Source organism: Simochromis diagramma, unplaced genomic scaffold, assembly GCF_900408965.1.
Source record: "Simochromis diagramma unplaced genomic scaffold, fSimDia1.1 OVJJ01000026.1, whole genome shotgun sequence".
Taxonomy (NCBI): domain Eukaryota; kingdom Metazoa; phylum Chordata; class Actinopteri; order Cichliformes; family Cichlidae; genus Simochromis; species Simochromis diagramma.
The window spans coordinates 4989425-5011014 of NW_024386985.1; the positions used below are offsets into that span (position 1 = coordinate 4989425).

At 38.0% G+C, this 21590-nt stretch overlaps 1 protein-coding gene and 1 long non-coding RNA gene across 5 annotated transcripts in view; one reads left to right on the top strand and one right to left on the bottom strand.

Moving 5' to 3' along the window:
• The window catches only part of LOC120738856 (gamma-aminobutyric acid receptor subunit gamma-3), a 72846-nt gene that overhangs the window by 9729 nt on the left and 41527 nt on the right, over nucleotides 1-21590 (top strand). For 2 of the 4 annotated variants that reach the window (XM_040040382.1, XM_040040383.1), the window contains exon 3: nucleotides 15867-15934. In XM_040040382.1, coding sequence (XP_039896316.1) covers nucleotides 15867-15934 — 68 coding nt within the window. Of the gene's footprint in view, nucleotides 1-12771; nucleotides 13079-13140; nucleotides 13386-15866; nucleotides 15935-21590 lie in introns of those variants that run through there. The other 2 variants (XM_040040386.1, XM_040040385.1) reach the window with 2 other exon arrangements.
• On the bottom strand, nucleotides 14906-19278 carry LOC120738857. The gene is made up of 2 exons (XR_005697068.1): nucleotides 17799-19278; nucleotides 14906-15508 (listed from the first exon to the last, which is right to left on the bottom strand). It is a non-coding gene; the product is annotated as an uncharacterized LOC120738857 (long non-coding RNA).

The window sequence follows — 21590 nt, forward strand, 5'->3', positions numbered from 1 at the left end:
ATATACCCGTAACCCTGTCTTCGCTTCTTTGTTTGAATTTTGTCTCTAGCACAAACTATAACAGCATTCCGGTCATTTGAAGGAATGGCTACAATTACATATTATATAAACGTAACTGACATCCAACAGCACAATTTTCACTCTGAAAAGGAAAAGAAACAGCCATGAATTTACGTTGAGCCAAATGGTCAATAAGACCATCTAAAAAATGCTAAGTGCAATTATAAGGAGCATTTCAAGAGCCTGAAGAGTCACAAATTTGCTTTTTTGTGTGTGTATCGCACACAAAAAAAGCCTCAACAATGTTCTTAGACTGACGGTAGCTCAGACAAACTTTCTCAGCACTTTTTCACTTTTTTACACTGAATTTCAAGTTGAACACGGTTCACGCTAAAAAAATCTAAATTAGCAGCTGCATAACGAGTTTATTGTTTGTGTTTTTCTATCATTCCCCTGCCGTGGAAATGACATGGGAGTGATGGATGCACTGAAACAGCAAACAAGTGAAAGTCATGATTAGAACGGGACTTTTACTTTTTATGGATGATGTGTGTGCTAGACTGTTCAGCAGTCACCCACAGGATGTATGAGTCCAGACTTTGTGTCTGAGTAATAAACACAGTGACCTTTTCACTAAGCTTCTTCAGGGACTATTTTTCTGGTGGGGTTTTTTTGCTGTTTTTTTCCCCCCATTGCACCCACAAGGAGTCATTTACACGGAAAATTATTATTCTATAGTGTATCAGAGATCTGTATTCCTCCTGGCCACCCAGCCACAGCACACTAAATTAACTTGTATGGATAATTTCAAAGAAGAGACGATAAATAGGATGCGGGCAATTAGCATTTATTTTTTGTAATTCCCCTGACCACACACCACAGATAAGTACATTAGAAAGCCATTTGTTGTGTTGCGGGTCCTTTGATGACAGATGGTGAGCTGAAGTCATTTGACCTTGTCCTGCTGGCATTAATGAATGTGACTTTTTAAACTCGTAGTTAAACAAGAGGCGTTTCCAACACATGGGCTGAATGTAAAATGATGCCTCTGTTGAAGTTGTGGAGTGAGAGTCAACTTTAAATGTCCAAATGTCATTTTTTCCTGTTATTGTACTTCACTGGTTATGATTTTAGGAGGAAAATATGAAGAAAAGGTGAATTTTAAGTAAACTTGATATTTTTCCCATCTGGTATTGTTTTTTAACCTTTAACTGTCTGAGTGGCATCAGTTGTGATCCCAGCTATATATTTTTATGTACTGTAGTAATGTGAAATATCATAAAAACCCTCCTTATAATTAATTTGTCAGACTACTTGTCCTGTAACTTCTGATCATTGGTATAGGTTAAAACATGGAAAGCTGTGTGGAAATATGTGTTTTTAACATTGTGGACTTGGACTTGTGGATTCAATTGTAATTTGTTGGTAATTATTCAGTGATTAGGCTAGGGGTGGGCGATATTACGGAGCCCCGCAGGGGACATGGGAGAAAAAATTAAGACGGACTTTTGCGAGATCTCGCAAAAGTTTTGCGAGATCTCGCAAAACTAACTCGGGATCTCGCAAAAGTTTTGCGAGATCTCACAAAACAAACTCGAGATCTCGAACCATATATTGAAGGCGGTGGAAACGCAATTGATTTTGATATAATGAATGGTGTTTTGAAACTTAAATGGTTAAAATCCTTCCTGAATAATCCACACTCTATTTGGTTTTTTATACCAAGTAAGGTCTTTAACACACTGGGGGGTATCGACTTTCTCCTAAAGTGTGACTTTGAAATTACTAAGCTACCTGCTAAACTCTCTGAATTCCATAAACAGGTCCTTCTTTATTGGAAAATGTTACTTAAACATAATTTCACTCCACATAATAGCCCAATTTGGAACAATAGATATATACTGATGAACAGAAAATCTATTTTTATTCAAGATTGGTTATCAAAAGGTGTTTGGGCAATTGCCCATTTTGTAGATGAGGAAGGACATGTTCTAGGACATCAAGATTTTTGCCAAAAGTTCAATATCCAATGTTCTAAAAGTAAATTTAATCGGGTTATAAAATCCATTCCATTGTCACTTAAAAACATAGTTGTAAATGATATAATATATTCTGACATCTCCCCCAAGTTAAGGCAATTATATATAGATGGTATTCGATTTTGTGATGTTAAATGCAACAATAAGTTTCTTAGATCTTCATTAAGGAGTCCTTATTCTCCAAATTTACTTAGACGTAATTACATATTAAAAGATTTCCAAAGGGAAGAAATTGAAAAAATAAGAACTGATTATATCACCTTCCCTATCCCTCCTAAAGGGAAAGAAGTCCAATTTAAAATCTTGAATAAAATTTACCCGACAAATAGACTCCTTAGTGATAGATTCAAAATAGAAACGGGTAATTGTGTATTTTGTGAAACAGAAGAGGAGGATTTGGACCATCTATTCTTTTTGTGCAATTTTATACAAATATTTTGGTTGGATTTTCATACCTGGCTCTATTCCAGTGGGATTCAAATTACCCCATTTACCTTAAATATGATAATGTTTGGAGTGTTTTTGAAAGAAAAGAAAGCTAATTATGGTGTTAATGTGTTATTAATCTTGTGCAAGCATTTTATACATTAATGTCGCTTTTTTAAGACTAAACCAACACTAGCTTACTGGAAAAACGACTTAAACCTGTTGATTAAATCTTTGACTTTAGTTAAAAAGAAAAAGGCTGCTTTTTTGTTTCCTTTATGGAAGATTTTGATTTAGTGAGTTAATAATTATGTGACCCCATCTTTATATTTTATTTTCACTATGTATGAAAGTTGCTAATATGTAAGAAATGTCTATTCTCTGAATCTGTAATATATGGTGCATTTTGTTTGTATGTTTATATTACTAATAAAAAAAACAACAAAAAAAACAAAAAAAACCCCAACAAACTCGAGATCTCGCAAAACAAACTCGGGATCTTGCAAAAGTTAAATTCCAACAATGGCGGCAGCTACTTAGTTGTAATATTACTCTTTCTGGGTCACAAAATACACTTTTAAGATATTTTGAGGCGTGAATGTAGCTGTGTAAACGTCAGATACCTGCTCGGTTTACAAGACATCACATATTTGCAAAAGTGCTCCGATGTTTTCGGAGATCTGACACCCACTAGCTCGAAGCTAACGGGAGATCGAGACCTACTACAGCCGGGAGGAACACCGCTTTCCCAGCACATCGTGCCTCGACCTCCCGGTCGGCTTCGAGCTGGCGGCCTTCAAAGAATGCAGCTAAAACTTTTGCGAGATCTCGAATTTGTCGCTAATGTCTAATTTTTTTTCTCCATGCCCTGGTTTACTAAGATAAAACATAGCTGTGTCGCTATAGCGATCAGATAGCACAACTATGCATATAACGGTAGTTCGAACTTCAGTACCCGCAGCTGCAAGAACGCCACTGCGTGTTAGTTTTCTGTCTTCATGTTTTGTGGAAGTGTAAGCCACTGAGCTGTACGTTAAACAATTATATTAGTTTCAGAATCTCTGCAAGTCACTGAACATGGTAATGTCAGTAGTTTAGAGGTGGAAACTAGTGAGCTAACTTCCTGCTAACTTCTAACTCCGTTAAATTTAATAAATTCTGTTTTCATGGATGCATGGATGTTAAACTTAATTGTTACACCTGCTAAAGCAGCAACGCTGATGATTTAATTAAAGAAATGAAAGAAGTTAGACCGTTTTTAACTCTCAGTGTTTCGTTGTGACTTGGACCGACTTGAAATGGACGGAGTTTTGGACCCAGATTACTCCGCGAAGCTCCTCACTACGGCAGCCGTAATGCTCTGACAATCCATCAAGCAGTGCGGCTTACCAAAGTTGTACTAAAACATTTTTAACAGATTTCTGCACACCAAAATCGGTTTGAGGTCAGTAAGTACAACCAGAATTCATACATAAGGCACACTCTCGATTTTTGAGAAAATTAAAGGATTTTAAGTGTGCCTTATAGTGTGGGAAATGGGCTATACAGAAGAAAAGAATATATCGTGATATACTGTATATCGTTACTGCACGTGCTTCAAATTATATCGCTATATGGATTTTAGGCTATATCGCCCAGCCCTAGATTAGGCATTACATTTTGTAAGGAGCAGTTTTTTTAAATAACCTAGACGCTTTTGATTTGTTCTGCTGAAAAAAAAAAAAATTAGACACCAACATGATGTTTGTTCAGATTTAATTTAATACACAAGAATGGGAGTTATAAAGGATGAATAATAATAATGAGAAGAAGAAGACGAAGAAGAAGATACGAAGAAGAAGAAAGTTGTGAAATTACTGTTACAGCAGCCAAAAACATAACAAATAAAAAATGAAAAACAAATACATTACACTAAAGAAAGAAGCACTAAAATATTTAAATAGAAAAAGTTAAATAGAAAATATAGAAAAGCGCTCAATAAATCAAAATCGCAATATGATACAATAAGGGGCTTCAGTATAAATTAAATGCAGGTATCTGTAACATCTGTGTCAGTGTGTCAGCTTCGTGTTCCACTGCATCTCCAGCAAATGGTGGGGGGTCGGGATCCATTCATTATCCACATCCATTAACCACAGCCATTTGGGTAACCTCTGAGTTAGCTGATTGAGAAATCCAAACAGGGTGTTGATTCAAACAGTGATGAATTCCCTCGGTGAGTAACAGAGACACATTCCAACAGCTTGCAGTTCAGCATTCAGGTCCCAAAAACGTGGCTTTTTCACTAACATGCCTGATATTACAAGGACATGGTACTGGAACCCGTACCTTTTAGTCATAACAGGTGGAGTCTTCACATTTCTTCTTACGTCTCTGTCGACCTGAAAAGTCTCGAAGCTGATGAGTGAGGCAGTCTCAGTGCAACGATCCATGAACTCTTCTGGTCTTAATAATCTAATCAAGTTCATCCATATTATTGTCCAAACACCACACTGATCAGCTACATCTTATTACGAAGTCACCAGGTCATCTAGATTTTGTTGTTAAAATGACAAAAGAGTGTGTTTGACTTCTTCTGAAATAAAAGTGTTTGAAATCTATAACTAATGACTTTTGAATAGTTAGTAATATCTGTCACATGCAGATAAAGGAAATGGTACAGGTATGATAAACACATGATAATAACTTATCACTTTAGATGTTAAAACACAGGCGATTTTACATAAAACACTTTAAGAAATCACTTAACTGTATATGAAAGATAAATATAGTTATGGTTGGTGATGTTTCATTTGAAGCTTAAGGGTTTAGGGGACCATAACTCCGACAGTCTCGGTTGTTGTGTCCTTGGGCAAGACACTTCACCCGTTGCCTACTGGTGGTGGTCAGAGGGCCCGGTGGCGCCAGTGTCTGGCAGCCTCGCCTCTGTCAGTGCGCCCCAGGGTGGCTGTGGCTACAATGTAGCTTGCCATCACCAGCGTGTGAGTGGGTGGCTGACTGAATGTAGTGTAAAGCGCTTTGGGGTCCATAGGCACTAAGTAAAGCACTATAAAATTACAGGCGATTTACCATTTACCAGTCTATGGAAGAGGACTGGTCAAGTTTAGCACACAGAGTATTTCATGTTCCTGTATAAGAATTCCAAACAGCTGTGTTTACAACACCTCTGGATTGACATATTGTCACACTTTCTTCAGGCAGCTTTTTCTAGCTCCATTACCAGACGAAAAATTACGTTATACAGTAATGAGACCGCTCGAAGTGACAAATTGTGATGAACGATGGCAGTCATCTAATCTATGACAAATGAATTGTTCTCTGTGACTGCTTCACAATCAAGGCGCCCCGTTTATTTTTTCTTTAAACATGAAACAGCAGTAGTTTGCATCTGCAGGAACATAACCCCTGTCCGATTTAAAAACAATGGGGTGATGGATGAAAAGAATAAAAGCAGTGCTGCATAATAACAGGCGCACATACGTAGCCCTCTAATGAACTTTAAATGTTTTCTTTCATTAATGTGCACAAAAGGTTTAAAGCTAACAACTACAGTAAAATAAGAAGCTTTCAAATGACAAAAGAGGAAGAAGTACAAAAGAAATGTGCAGCTTCAAGTGGAGCCCATTCACACAGAAAAATGACGGAGACATTTGTTTAGACATTTGTTACCTAGTAACTATTTTGGCTCCTGTCAGGATGCGTCAGACTCAGCTTTGAAAGCAGTGACAGTGATTGATTGATCCAGTTTACACATTGTACGTTTGGTTCACTCTAATACATCACGAGTATTTGTCTCAGTGTCTGGGAAGAAGAGAAAGCCTCCTTTGTATAATGTGGGAGATGAGCGGGGCAGTCTGTCACAATCAAGTCAACCGGTTATTGTTACTGTTGTTTGTGGATTTAGACTTAAACATCTTTATTTATACTGCTTAAAGGATTTTTGTGCAATTAGGTTGGAAGTTTGATCATGATCCAAGGAACAGATATTTCTAACCATAACATAAGGTTGAAAACATCCTAGAATTCAAGTTTAGATTTTTCTGTCAGGGTGATTCATGTGGCCATTTATAAAGAGCCTTATAGTATTACTTCAGTAACTGCAATGTGCACCAGTAAGCCACAATATTAAAACCATTTGCTTGACCAATAGGGGAATATACTCGGGACTCGTGCAGGTGCCCTGTGGTCTCTGCCTCGGGGGCCATGACAGCAGATCTTTTAGGTCCTGTGGGTTGCAGCACAGTTGGTGTTCAAAATGCTGAGGAGGGTTGTCATGAACCACAGTGCATGCACACAAGTGGGATCCAAGAGCAGACTCAATACGCCTAATGCGTATTGAGTCTGGAGAACAGCTTTTATTGTTTTAACAAAAGGTGACCCGGAACAACCAAGGTAGCGAAAATGTGGAACTGAAGAAAACCGCGAAGACAAACGAAACAGGGAGGCCGTAATCGGGACCGTGGGGCTCAGAAGGGGGAAGTGTGTCCGTGGGAAGTGAACCCGAGGAGGCAGTGATGAGGACAGATGGTGCACTTAGTGATCCGAGCAGGCTGAAGGACAGGCAGGTGGCAGACACAAATTGATGTAGTTCATGTAACACATATATACAAAGCTTTTGCGGGGAGCCCAGTTACCACTGAGGGGTGACTAACGGACTGGCGTGGAGCATCCGTCAGTGCAGGGTTAAAAAGTCCTCCAGGTAATTGCCCGGAATGGGATGCAGGTGTGATGGTGATGGTCCAGCCCGGGGGTGTGGCCACCGGGGCATCCCACACACTCCTTAGACACAGGGCCACGGACCATGACAAGAGCAGAACTTTGCACTTTAACAAGATGATTAATAGGCATAACTTTAAAGTCAGTGGCTTTATTGTTTCAATTTAAATCAGGGGCTCTGTCGAAATACATTTAATGGTCACAATCTGTGATGCACTCTTTATACGTGCAACAAGAGACAGCTGAAAAGTGCTAAAAGCACTAAGGTGTGAGTACAACTCTTAGATTGAAGTTGGCCTTGATTGCAGCTGTATTGCAGTTATTTTCCCACACTTTCATTAAAGGGCCCTCCTTAAACTGGCTCTGGTGTCTACTTACTGGGTGACAGATGATCAGCCGTGGTACAGCTAGCCCGAAGGGGGTGATCTGTTCTGCTTTTTGAATATTTCAGAGCCCTTGGCATTTCTTCTTGCAATGAGCTCAGACAGTGAGAGTAGAAGTCTTTATGCCATCAGTCCTTATGCTGTGGCTTAGAGTATGCAGACGCCAAGCGAGAGGCTGGGACTATCCCATGTGTGGTTATGTCATCAGGAGTTCCTGCTAGCTCATGTGATTAACAACCAGACTAAAATGTGCAGCAGTGGGTAGTAGCTACTCCAACTATGGGGAAGGACAAGAAAAAAATTATAGTAATAATTTTTAAATGATTTTTCTAAAGCTTGAGATACTTAACAAATTATGTAGTCACGTGTGTGAGGTATCTAGTTAAAAAGATTGGTTGGTAAAAATGTTTCTTGGTAATAGTCAGAATTTGAACAAGTTTTTTGGTCAGTTATTATAATCATAAGTCAAAATTATGACTTACTGAAGCAGGATTATAGAACAGTTATTCAAACATTTGATTTGACAAAATAATCAGATTGTAAGAGAAGTTTTTTTTAAGTGAACTTATGTCATCAAGGTAAATGAGTTGTTAAAGCAGGTTTAAGTAAATGCACTGTGAAGATCCTTTTTTTTTTAACTTAACATTTCAATCAAAGTTTCTTTGTCTGATAAATGAAAGGATTATAAACATAAGTAATAATGTTGTGGTACGAGGACTAGTAGAAAAACTATATTTCATGTTACATTGTGACTTAGATTGAAAAGAGATACTCAAAACTATGATTAATTTTAAAATTAAACATTTGAGTTATTTCACAATTTTAAAATGACAGAAAATTAAGACAGACATTTTCCACTTGAGATTATATGATATAACATTTTGTTTAACTACAGAATTACTATTTTAATTGCAAGATAAAATGTTAATAACTAGATCAAAATCATAATGTAGTATCCAGTGTTCTTATATTCACCAAGTCTGTGGTTAAATACGGGTCATTTTTATATAGTCAAACTTTTTCAGTTTTATATACTTTATGGTAGGTTTATGCATTATGAGTCTTTATAATTATAGTATAATTATGATAACACTTTACCATCACTGTGTAGATCAGAATCCAACTGAATTACAAATAAAGAAACACAATAATTACCAAGATTAGAAAAAACTGATGTGAATTTTGCAATATACAGTATGTATTTAAAAAGTTTAACAAATACTTTGTAATGATATTAATGTGACAACACATAAACTAATTAGACTTGAAAATCTCATAATATGAAGAACTGTATTAAAACAGCTCTAAACAAAGCGAGCACAACAGCAAACTGGAACCACAAGGAGGTCAGAAGAACTGATCAGGTTGACTATTTAAATAAACTCGGATGGTTACGAATGTTACATCCAGTGAAAGCAAAGATAATGAAAATGCATTTTCAGTGCTGTTTGTCATCGTTTGACAGTTCATGGAGACTAAAGCAGCAAAAGATAAAGAGAGGTGAGAAGTAACATGGACTTATAGATGAGTACCGTCCTGGCATTCCTTTATTTTTTATTTTATTCAAATCCGTTCTCTTTGAATAGAGCTGACAGCCGAGCGCGGCCTGACAAGGACATTTCTAATTTTGTTTTACCACAGAAAGGCAAATATGCAGCTACGGTGACACGTTTTTGTTTGCCGTAAATATCACTGTCAGTGTGTCGAACACACAGACGAGGTTGCAGTTTGTCTCCGCTCATGTACAGACAGGGCCAGGCTCCAGTGCAAACCTGAAGCAAGATTAGCTAATGTCTCTATAGACCTGTTCATCATGCTCTGCCCACTCTAATGGCAAATAAATCTCACAACAGGCTTCCCTGTCCCGCTCATTGGAGGAGCGTATAAATGTCTCCAAGTGCCCGTTCACCAGTGCACAGCTGATCGCACACTTTTTAATGTGTTGGTATTTGATCTGAACAGTACAACATATTTAACGGGACCACAGATAGTATTCTCTGATGGCTGCATGGATAAATAACCTACACACTAATGCTAATTAATTTCTAGTTCATGCCATCTCTTTCCCTAAAGTTAATGAGCTGTCTCCATTTACTGAATGACTAGTCACAGCCTAACTGTTGCTAAGTGGTACTGTATGCAGGTGCTGAATTACAGCCTGCCACCCAATTATACTGTACATAATGAAGAAAGTAATGTAATGCAGCTTCACTGCCAAAGATACACATCTTCAATGAGACATAATTAAATACTGAACTAGATTTTGTTTGTAGTCTCTTACAGCCCACTCAGTTCTGTCTATTCTTGCTGGAGTGGAAGACAAGAAAAACTTTCCATTTATGCTCAATTCTGTGTGTATAATGATATGAGTGGCAGACTTTGTGAATGTCTCTTATTTCAAAACTGTGGTTTCTTCATTTCTGGGAGAACTAGCCATTTCTTGATAAGGCAAGACTGACAGACTTGTCGCTTGTGCCTACTGGTTATGCAAAATCAGAAAAATTGCCAGAAGAATCTCCGCCGATGAGTCGTGAAGCAAGGTTTTAGAATTGGAAAATTTTTAAGTTGTACAAATGCTGATTCACCTGTTTGTGTCATGATATGCAAGGATAGATTGTGTGAAGAGAAAGAGGTGGAGCCAAATGCAGACAACGGAGGGGTGGAAGCCTTTATTGTTGGCTGCACAAAATACTACAAAGCAAAAGGCAAGAGGAGACTGAGATGACTAATAAAAACATAAACTGCAGAAAGCTAAACACAGAAAACCAATACTTGATAACCTGAGACCTGGATGGAACCTTTGACTTGGAAAACACAAGACAAGACAGCTGATATGACGAGACAAAGGGGAAACTCGAAACACGGGACACGGGACGCGAGACTGTTAAAGTAAAACAGGAACCAAGAGATGTGCACAAAAATGCAGACTTGACATTGTGACATGTGGAAGAGACACAACTGGGAAACAGATGAATAAACATAAAGACAGAACCAAACCTATACTGGAGACATGACCCACTGAACATGGGAGGCACAGGAACAAAGCCTAAGAACTAGAAATCACCAAAATACAACCAGAAACTAACTGAAATGACGCATATTAATAATCAAAAAACAAAACAGACTCCGCACCGTGACAGTTTGTATCGCCCGCTGTTAATAAATGTCACTTTACCCCATAAAATACACTTTGCATGCTATTAGAGGAAATTGTTTTTTTTAATTATTATTATTTGGTGTGTATCTCAAAGGACATATTTATACTTTTAGGGTTGAAAGGTACAAAAACAGTAGAAGATCAAAACTAACCATCATCTTAACTTGCAAATGACTGAGCAGGCCCATTTATGACCTGTCATTTTATTTGCCATTAGAATATTTTAAATTTCATAACTATTTCCTGCCATGAATTTGTGAATATATTTCTTTTCATGCAGGAATTGGCCTGTTAGTCTGGCTAATGGTTTCCAGGATTATGGAAAATTGCCTGAAAATATGTATGTTTTTTTTTTTAAAACACTAGAATCTTTGATTTGGTTGTAATTTGGTGGTAATTATTCCATAATTAGGCATCTCGTTTTGGCACATTGTAGTCACACAAGGGAAAATAGTGGCACGACCAAAACTGTGATGGTGTGCATTGCCTTTGAAATGGTTATTCCAAAGACATGCACCTGGTCTGCAACCACACAGACTTATGCTTTTCTCTGATCACACATAGTTTTATCAAAGTTTTAAAATAAGTCCAAGTATGACATTTACAAGGTCACCTACAATTATCCAGCCTGTAGTCCATGTTCAGTTTCTTCTGGATGATACACTTTTAAAAACATATTAAAAGACAATTAAAGCTGAAAATAGGATATTTTTATAGAAAGAGATCTCAATTCGCTAGGATGGTGAACCCCAGCAAATCGAAGAGAGTATGTATTGCATGTCTGTCAGTGACAAAGCTCTGCTGCAATGATTGCCTCCTTACCGCCGCTCCTTGATTGAATTTAAACAAAGAACGTACAGATCGGAAATTTTAAGGTCAGCTGTGATTCTTTTTTAAAACGAACTTGCATTGAGCTACAAAAACTATGTGTCCTTTTTATTATGTAGCTGATTGTCTCGATTTTTATGTTTTCTTCTTTTATTTTTTTTTATTTTTGTTAAACCATTTTACACTGATCTATGAATCATTCAAGCATAAAAAAGGCGCCTAAAAGGAATGAAACACTGTTAATCCCACATAACATAACAAACAAGTAAGAACCAATTCTAAAAATGTACCTTTAGGGACTTTGTTACAAGCAGTATGTCACAAAAAATAGTTTTCTAATTTCTTTAGCTGAATCATTGAAAAATGCCAAAGATAATACAGCTCGACAGGCATAAAACAGATTTTTTTTTTGGACTAACAAGGTGATTCTCAAAGAGCTATTAGCTCAAAACTTGGCCTGTCTCAGCATGGTGTCCAGCGTGTCCTTTAAAAATAAAGAAAGAAACTGGACAAGTAGAGGACAAAAGCAGAAGTAGCAGGCCTAAAAAATTATCTACGGCAGATGAACAGTATCTGAAAGTCATTTCCTTAAGAAATAGGAAAGATAACAGCAGAGACCTGACACAGGAGCTGAGAGAAGCATTTGGACCTTCAGTTGATCTGAAGACATATCGGCTGTCAACGAGTCATTCTTAGGGAAACAGGGGGAAAAGGCTGTGGTATGCAAAGTTACACAAGAACTGGACTGAAATCAGTGACAACAGGTTTGATGAAGTGAAGAATCCAAATGTGGAATTTATGGTTCAGACAGCTCAGGCTGTGTGAAGAGTAAAAGTGGGCAGACAGTAAGCACAGTATTGAATCTTTCATACATTACAAGTATTAGAAGCACAAACAGAGAACCAATATTCTTTTATAAAATATAACAATCATTTTAGTTGCTAAATGGCTCGAGACATTTGAGGGTTTAATTTGTAATCAATATGCTCACTTGCCCTTTGAAAACCTCGACCTCCGCATACTTTTCATTGCACAGTATGACATCACAGTACTTCCTGTTGAACTTTTTAGGTCAGTGATTCATGCTGATCCATTTAAGCATAAGAAAAGCACAGTTACACAGCAGTATATCTTTATATAATGATAGATGTACTATGACTCACGTGTGCAATGAAAAGAAGGGGAGATTTTGGGGTCACTTTAAGTCATTGTTTTTCTGCTTGTTTGACCCTTGTCTCCATCTCTGTTGACTTTTATAAAATACTGAGAGTGTGACTCTTCCTTATTTGAAGACTGACCTCATGAGTTTTTTGTTTTGAAAAAGAAAATTCACCGGTGTTTCTCGTGTATGCGCGCTGTTCAGGAGCGATTAGCACAGGTGAGGAAACGAGCGGCACGAGTGTGTTGCTGCCCAACTATCAGGGTTAATTGTGTCCAATTACTTTGTTCCCTTCTGCTGCCAGCACGTATCCTGTTGCAGTCACTGACATAATCATCTGACAGCTTCCACACACTTCACCTGTAGGAGTGTAAGTACTTGCAGCCTGGCCTATGTGGTGGTGGTGGTGGTGTTAAAAAAAGTTATGATGAGAGGTTTTGGACAAATATTCCAGATATTTTTACATTTTACCTCAGATCAATTTAGTTTGCTCACCAGGTGTTGTGCCATTATGAATATAATGGTCTTGAAAAGCTGCCTCAGCGGGAGCTCTCCAGAAATGTTCTCTCATGTGCCATCTGTTAGCATGTGAAGCGAATGCTGGAAGGGAGACTGGCAGGTGTAAAAAATTCTCGCTGTGCATTTAATTGGCTGAGACATGAAGACTCTAAAGACAGGTAATGTAAAATGATGGAAGAGCTCTTTGCTATGCAAATGTGAACACTCGTGGCAGCAGTGTGTCATAGCTGTCACTTAGCTGTTAAAGCTTGAGGTTTAAATTACACTTTTACACCTGTCCATGAAATGACCGAGAGCAGCAGAGGCGGGGAAAGCCAGGGGTGTCCCTCCATGAATAAGACAGGCTGGTGTAAATTAATTAAAGAAAAGAAGAAAGGAAGTCCTTTAAGTTGTTGTGTTTGGAATGTGTGTATCGATGTATATTGATGGTGGTTGCAAAAAAATGAAGACTGAGGCAACTTCCTGGTGTGAAAATTATTTAATTACCAGATTGTACAGATGCAGCCAATCTCATCTTATTTGAAAGCCTAGCATGTATTTAGTAAGTTATCAGTTGCTGTATACATATCACTTAATACGAGCCCTTCTAGGTGGCTTGGTGGATCCATAGATCAATTAAATATTAGACTGAATGTAGAATATATATATATATATATATATATATATATACTTTGCACACTGAATGTAAATTTTGGAAAACAAGACGCAAATACAAACACCACCCACTGAACACTGGACGTGGGATAGACGTGCATTGGGTTCATCAGTCCATGACCAATTCTGGACATCTATACAATGTCCAAACTAGGTCCACAAATTGGAAGTCCAAGCATGACCCAACTTGGAGGTCAATATGATGTTCAACATTTGAACTTTGGACTGGGTAGTTTTTTGTGGTTTATTTATTTAAATTAATCAACTTATTTGTTTTTAACCAGGTCAAACTGTAATTTATTAAAATGTGTTGAAATAAGTTTAAAAGAACATTTGCATTACATATGATTAATTTTTTACAGTTATCCTGTTTTATTGTGAAGAATGAATGAAGATTGTGGTTGTGATCAGTAGCTAGACTGAGAGAAGTTGCGACAAAAAGTATGAGAGTTAGTCCAGTTCATACACAAACACTTGCACAATCTGCTAGATAGTCTTTGTCGATATAGCCATTTTGCAAACTTCCTGTGAGAAGCTGGGGACATTTCTGCTCCAAATTCACCGTGCAGCTGCTCACTTTTGTTTTAGCATCAAGAGCCCGCACCAACCATCCACTGATTATGGACCATCACTCTGCATTCCTTTACACATAACTGTTTCCCATGTTTCCAGGGGGTGGGGAACAGGTCCTCCACCCTCTGGAAACATGGGACTACAGAGCCCCTAGAAGCAGTATAAAAGTGCCATCTAAAATTAGCCTAAGTTTGACATTGAAATAATTTCTGTCATTAATCCAACATCTTTTTGCACAGTGGGCGGATGTTTTAAGCTTTGTTTACATATAGTGTTTACTCTTTGCAGGCCACAGTCACTGACATGGTGTGGTTACATAGATAACCCTCATCATGTGTCATATTAATCATATTATATAATATTATATTAATGATTTCCTGTTACCTGTGAATTAAGGTCACCACAATCACTGCCAAGTCTTTTAAGCCTATTTTCCATTAGTACCTACTATTTTTTGAAGCCATTTTTCCCATTGCCGGGTTTCAAAAATGGCGGTTTTGATTTTCATGAAGGAGACACTCTCATGACTCATTAAGAGATGCTACTGACCAGCCAATCGGTGGCATGCAGTCTGACAACGCCACATTTTAGTACCTGTTCGGATCGCTTGGAACTAAAAAAGTACCTGGCACCAGGTCTTATGATTATGACCTAATGGAAAAACCTGAAAACTGTGGTGAACCGTGTCGAGTCAATCCAAGTAGGTCACTGGTATATAAACAGCAACAAACTGTGTTCAGGAATATTGTGAAGGTAAAACTGTGTGACGTGTCTCCTCAAGTCTGTGGTTAAATAATTATATTATGCTGTGATAATGGATTAGTAGCTTACAAACTAACCGTTTTGCTCTGTTAGCTTCTTGCTACCTGTGCTGATTTCTGCTGTTGATGACCTCATGTCAGATTTTGGCACCTACCTTCAGATGATATAGAAACATCAGTCCACATCCACTGGTCCAGTCAGAGATGGAGGCTCCAATGGTTTATCACTTAATTGCATTTAGCTGGTGTCTCGGGTGTAATTCAGCTCACGATTAGCTGGCGAGGGTGAAAACCTGCAGGGAAAAGTGGGACCAAGACCCAGCGGACTACTTCTGATTTTCCTCTGATATTCTACATGGAGTTGTCTTTGTCTGAAATTAAAGTGTATTTCTGCGCTGCACTGTGGTGCAGTCTGTGGCCCGTTGGTGAAAACGCAGCATAATTGCTGCATTAAAGATTTTTAACAACCAGAACTTCCAGAGGGTTGCTTCTCTCAGCAGCTGCTCATTCTTTAAATAATTCTGAACAGTAAATTTTCATTAATGCATCTTCGCTCTGCTTCTCTTTGATTTACAAAGAGGCAGGTATGGTTTTTAAATGTCTCAATCAGCACTGATTTTCTTTCCCTTTTTTCTTCCGTTTCCCCTGCAGTTAAACCAACTGTCATTGATGTTGATATATACGTGAACAGTATTGGGCCAGTTTCTTCAATAAATATGGTAAGTCAGACCTTTCTCCATCAATCTACATGAAATTATATGTACATGTGGGTTTATGAGGAATACACAGTGCACAGGTTGAAAGGTGAGAGTGTCTCAGCAGCAGCAGCTGATTCAAACTTTTGGAGGTCAGCGACTGACACTTGAACTAATTCAGAACAGTTTACCTGTCTGTGTGCAGATAAAGATATTTTAGGTCCATCCTAACACAAATATGTTTACCTGTTTTTGGTACTCACCATTCATAAGATAATTTCACTGGAACAGCTTATACAACATGGCCAAAATTCATTATGAATTTTGAATGATATTAATATTTATCTCTGAGAGGTTTTTTTTTTTTTCTCCTAATGGATCTGTCGGGCATAATAGAGAGTGGATATTCCTAATATGGTCATCTCGGGGCATGGCAGTGCTGCGAGTACATAAGCTCCAATCACCTGCTGGTTTGCAGGGGACAGCCAATCAGATAAAAGCTGCCTTAAAGGGAGACAGCTTGTTTCAGACACTGAGTCTGGTTTTGAGCTGTGCTCATACAAAGCTGTGCGGTGCGCTCGGGAATTGAGCATAATAGGTCTAATTCTCCTGCTGGTACCAAAACAAATGCAGAACAACATCTTTATCTTTAATCTTAAAGCATCACCACATCATTTATCTGTCAAATCTGTTTCCATAACTTGTTATTTAGCAGTTACTTACTTAACAGTTATTTACTAACTGTTATCTTTTCAAGCAGCAACATATGAATATATGTAACTTTCCACTTTGATGATTTTAATGTACAAACATATCTAATCAGTATATAATAGTATTTTAGCATTTAGTGCAGTATTTAGCACTTTTTCCCCCTCTGTGGTGCAGTATAAGGGTTATATTTTATTTTAACATGTTGGCTTTAAAATTTAATCTGACATTTATTCCAAAACTTGCATATATTGCATAAATAAATGTAACACTTCTTATAGTTTAAATTCTCTCCTTACATTTCTGCATGTATTATGCGCAGCATAATTCTGCTTAAAGCATAGCCTTGTTCGTTATCTTTTATGTTTCCTCCAATCCTCAATATAAAAGAAGAAAAGAAAGGAAAAAGTACAAGGACAACATACAAATATCACAAGAAATCAGCACAGAAAAATGAAAATGAAATAAATAAATAAAACCTCATCTCCCAAAGGCTGAGGAGCCTGCAGCATGAGAGGCTTAAATGCTGTCAAATCAGAGGGATGAGATCAGTTTGGATGTAGGAAGAGGAGGAAAGCATACAAATTGTTAAGAGAGGTGAGAGATGGGCACTTTTAACACATTTAGAGTGTATGTGAAGAATGAGGGAGGGGCTTCTGAAGAAGATGGAGAGAGGACTGATGGTCTGATAAGCTGAGGGATGAGAGTTGCTTAGTCCAAAAAGGAAGAACTGCTGAGCCAAACAAAAAACAGGATCATTTCTGTTTGTGTGGCATTAAGTCTGTAAAATAAGAGAAGTAAGTGAAGACAAAGGTAAGGCCTGCAATGCTTCATCATAAAATCCATCGTTTGGTTAATTACTGTAGTTTTTTCTAATGCCAGTATGACATACTATTACTGCGGTTACTGCTTTAGTCAGGTGTGTTAGGCTGTCTTTTCACAGATTGACACTGAAATAAGGAATTTTAGTTCTTCATCTTTGTTACTGTTCTTTAAGCAGCATTAACAAAACCTTGAGGAAAAAATTATTTAAATTGTGATGCTCACAAAGCATTCATGCAAGAGATTTTATGTGGTTTGTAAACTTTCACAGCCCTGGTCTCAGAGCTTCTGCTTCCATTGTGCCATAATGGCCCCTTTAAAAAATGTGTTACCTCTATTTAGTCTTTTGGAGGCTCACCTCTTCGCCATATTTCCTCCTCCTTTGGTGTTTCAGCAGTCTGCTGCTCTCCAGTCCTGATTGTAAAAGGAATGCAGTCAGCACGTGCCAATCAATAAATCCATCCAAATCTCTCATTTTTGATAACATGATATGATTAACACATAATCTATCAATTTCTTTATACACTGATTCAGCCAATTGCTTGAACGCATTGGCATATATGAGATTGCAGAAAAGCAAATTATCGATCTTTTGCTGCCTAAACAGTCATCAAAGTTTGCTATTTGATGCCAACACTACGGGTTGCCAGCTATAGGCTAATATTTAATACAGCAAAATATGTCAATCAGCATTTTATTGATTTTTAATCCTGCTTCACAACCACATCACTTCCTTTTTTATTAACTTTTCCCCTTTTAATGTTGTATTAAGTGCTTTAACAATCAGTCTCCTTTTTATGCATTTTCATGAGCTTTGTCTATCTCTGACTTATTTCACACAAACTACTCTTTGCTCTCTTGTTAAATCTAAATAAATATTGATTTATTTCATTAATAAAGAAGAGACAAGGAATATAACCCAGTAGATAAATATGGTCTTCTTTACGAGCACGGTTAGTTCCGTTACACCTCAGATGGGCCTGGGGACATTTTGTGCCACTCCATTTTCTTTTTTTATTTTCATGCTATTTTGGCTGTGCTGAATCAATATACCTCAGTTTTTCCAGGTGATTTGTTTTTTGTTTTTCATTTTAGAATTGTTGCCTCAGTTCCTTAAATTAGCTTAAAATGGCTAAGCTATGCAAAAATGGCCAAATTATATCCTAAAGCCCAAAAATGCCCCATTGAAAATCATCAATCATGATCCCACATTTATCTTGACATTAACTAATGCGTTCCTTTATGTTAGGATTTTATTTTGGACTACTTGCCTTCAATTTTTACCTCTTACCGTTCAAAGCATGCACATTTCACACTTTTTCTATTTTCTGCAAGAGTGCCTTGCTACTAAAATGTGTGTGTGTGTGTGTGTGTGCTGCTATTAGTGTGTGTGAGTGTGAGAGAGAGAGAGAGAGATGTTCACCTTCAAGTTTTTTCTCTTAGAAGGTGACGCTCGGGTTTATAAAATAATTCAGTAACAGTAAATGAGCAGTAACCTGTCAGAGCTTTAAAGATCTCTTAGCAGCAAGAACCAAAACAAAATTTGACAGTGTTTTGCACTGCACCCATGCTTAAAGTATGGTCAGTAGTGCAAGAGCTGTCAGTTTGGAGATTGCAAGACTTTGCAGCACACAGGAGGCTCTGGAAATGCTTGTGCAAAATATTTGTGAAGGTGATGCCTCATCCTCCTCTGAGGACTGAAGCTGACATGGAGGAGGCCTCAGTGGTAGAAACAGATCATCTAGAATCCAACTCTGACTCATCTGAAGGTGAAAGTGGAGAGGAGTTGAAGCAGTGACAGGATGGACTTCTCCATCTCCATATTTTGGTCCTCCACAAAAACTACAACACTCTGCTACATGCCAGCAGGAAGAGGTTAAACCCGGGACCAACACACCATGCCACCAGCTATGCACTGCTGCTGATGGATGAAATCCTGCAGCAAATTGTGGCCATGACAAACCTGTTTGGGAAAGACTAAATACTATGTTTATGAAACTACTGTGATTGAACCATATCCAGTATTGTCTCGGCTATAGCCTAAACCAGGCCCAGATGTACTCAAAGCTAAATGCTAGTGTTAGCTCGCTTCAGTTTTCTAAAACATGCATGTGTCTTTAGTTATTCTGGGTGGTTAAACAATCTCATGTGTAACATACATGTGTAAGCTGTTCCACCCATCCATTATCAACTTTTCTGCTGGCTGTCAGTTCAACAGTCTTCACACACCAACACACAGTTTTTCCAAAGTCTAATCAGCAAAATTAGGCAAAAACACCTCTGTGATTGCACCATGGGTTAGCCGCGGGCTTTAACCTTGTCATCACTGTTGCCACTTGAGTGACTTTGTCACAGATGATGAATGTACAGATGCTTTTAGTCACTTTATTTCACCAAAAAAAAAAAAAGAGGAAAGAAAAAAAGATTTTGTTGTAGCTGCAGACATCAGCTTTTTCCTCAAACCTGATACAGCTCTCGAGCTTTGCTGTTGGTGCAAACTGAAAGCTACTTTTTGTCACAGTGTCTGGAAGAGGAAAGTGCAGTGCTTGCACAGACCTGTGTGACCCAGAAGAAAAGCAGGAAATAAATTAGATCTGCTTGTGTTCAGATACAAACCAAATCCTCCTGTCAGAGGAGAATCATTGTGACATGCTTACTTGTTCCTGTATTGATCCATTTTGTCATGCTGAATGTTTCACTGTTGCTTTGATGTTCTGACTTCAGTAAATGAAAAGCAAGCCTTGAAGTTTATATTTGGGATATTTGAGACAGTGGGAGAAATATCTTTTGACCCTGTGCTTAATTTGTGAGTATGCTTAACTAACAAAGAAATGAACAGTTTCTAAAGTTTATGGTTCTTTCATTTTATTGGCGAGAGAAAGAATGTCAACCACAAATCCAGAAAAATGTATTTCATAAAACTTAAAAATTCATTTACAAATAAATATTTGATTCTGAAACAAAATATGATTTATTACCTAGTGGAGAAACTCCTGTTGGTAAGCCTTTTCTTGTAGTTGGTCACCAGGGTTGCATACATCTTGGGAGAGAATTTGGCTCACTCCCCTTTACAGAAACTCTCTAAATCATTCAAGTTTCTTGGCTTCCGCTTGGCAACTGAGGTCTGGAGACTTGCTAGGCAACTCCATGACCTTAATTTACTTCTTCTTTAGCCACTCCTTTATAAATTTGGTGGTATGTTTTGTGTGATTGTGATGATGGCAAATCTATCCACAACCGATTTTCAGTCTTCTGGCTGAGTGAAGGAGGTTCTCGTCCAAGATTTTCCAGTACATGGCCCTGTCCATTGGTCTCCCCAATGCAGTGAAGACGCCCTGTTTCCTTATCAAACACAACAGCCCCAAACCTAATGTTTCCATTTCCTCCCAACACAGTGGGTCAAGTTGACGCCAAACAGCTTGAATACAAAGCTGTGCGGTGCGCTCATTTTCTTTTGCGCCTTCTTTTGCACTGCAGCATTTCACTCAATTACAGCATACTTTGTTACCAGCGATGTTTTTGGTGACTGCAGTCTCAACTGCTGTGTAGTGTTGGGCTGATCAACTGCCTTTTATCTTCACCCAATGAGGCAAGATCTTTGACGGAGTTGCAGACCGAAGGTAACTGATGGGTACATTATTTGGAAATAGGAGAAATATAAAATGACCAACAGTTATCACCTTCTTGTCAGTCTTCTTGCAGATGGTCTTGTAGCCCATGTGCAGGTCTGCAATCTTGTTCCTGACGTGAGGCAGTCTTTGGTCTTTTTCCAGGTGGCGGAGAAGTTTGAATGGAAGAAATTGATTCTATGGACAGGTGTCGTACATGCAGATAATGAAACGATCAGGAGCATCTATAATTAATTGACTGATTGAGAGCCAGAATTCTGACTGGGTTGTCGGAGATCAAATACTTTCTCTCAACTCAATGACATGCAAAAGTTGCATAAAATTTCTCAATTTTTATTTTTGGATCTTTGGATTCTTTGTAAGTGAGCAAATGCACAAATTTAGCAAGGGATCAAATAAGTATTTAATTTGTAAATATGTAATTTGTCCTTGAATCAGCTTTACTGCTTATAAAGTGCTCTATAGGCTGTAAAGCACCGTCTCTGCTGTGCAACCAGCTTACAGTATTGTAAATCGTATAG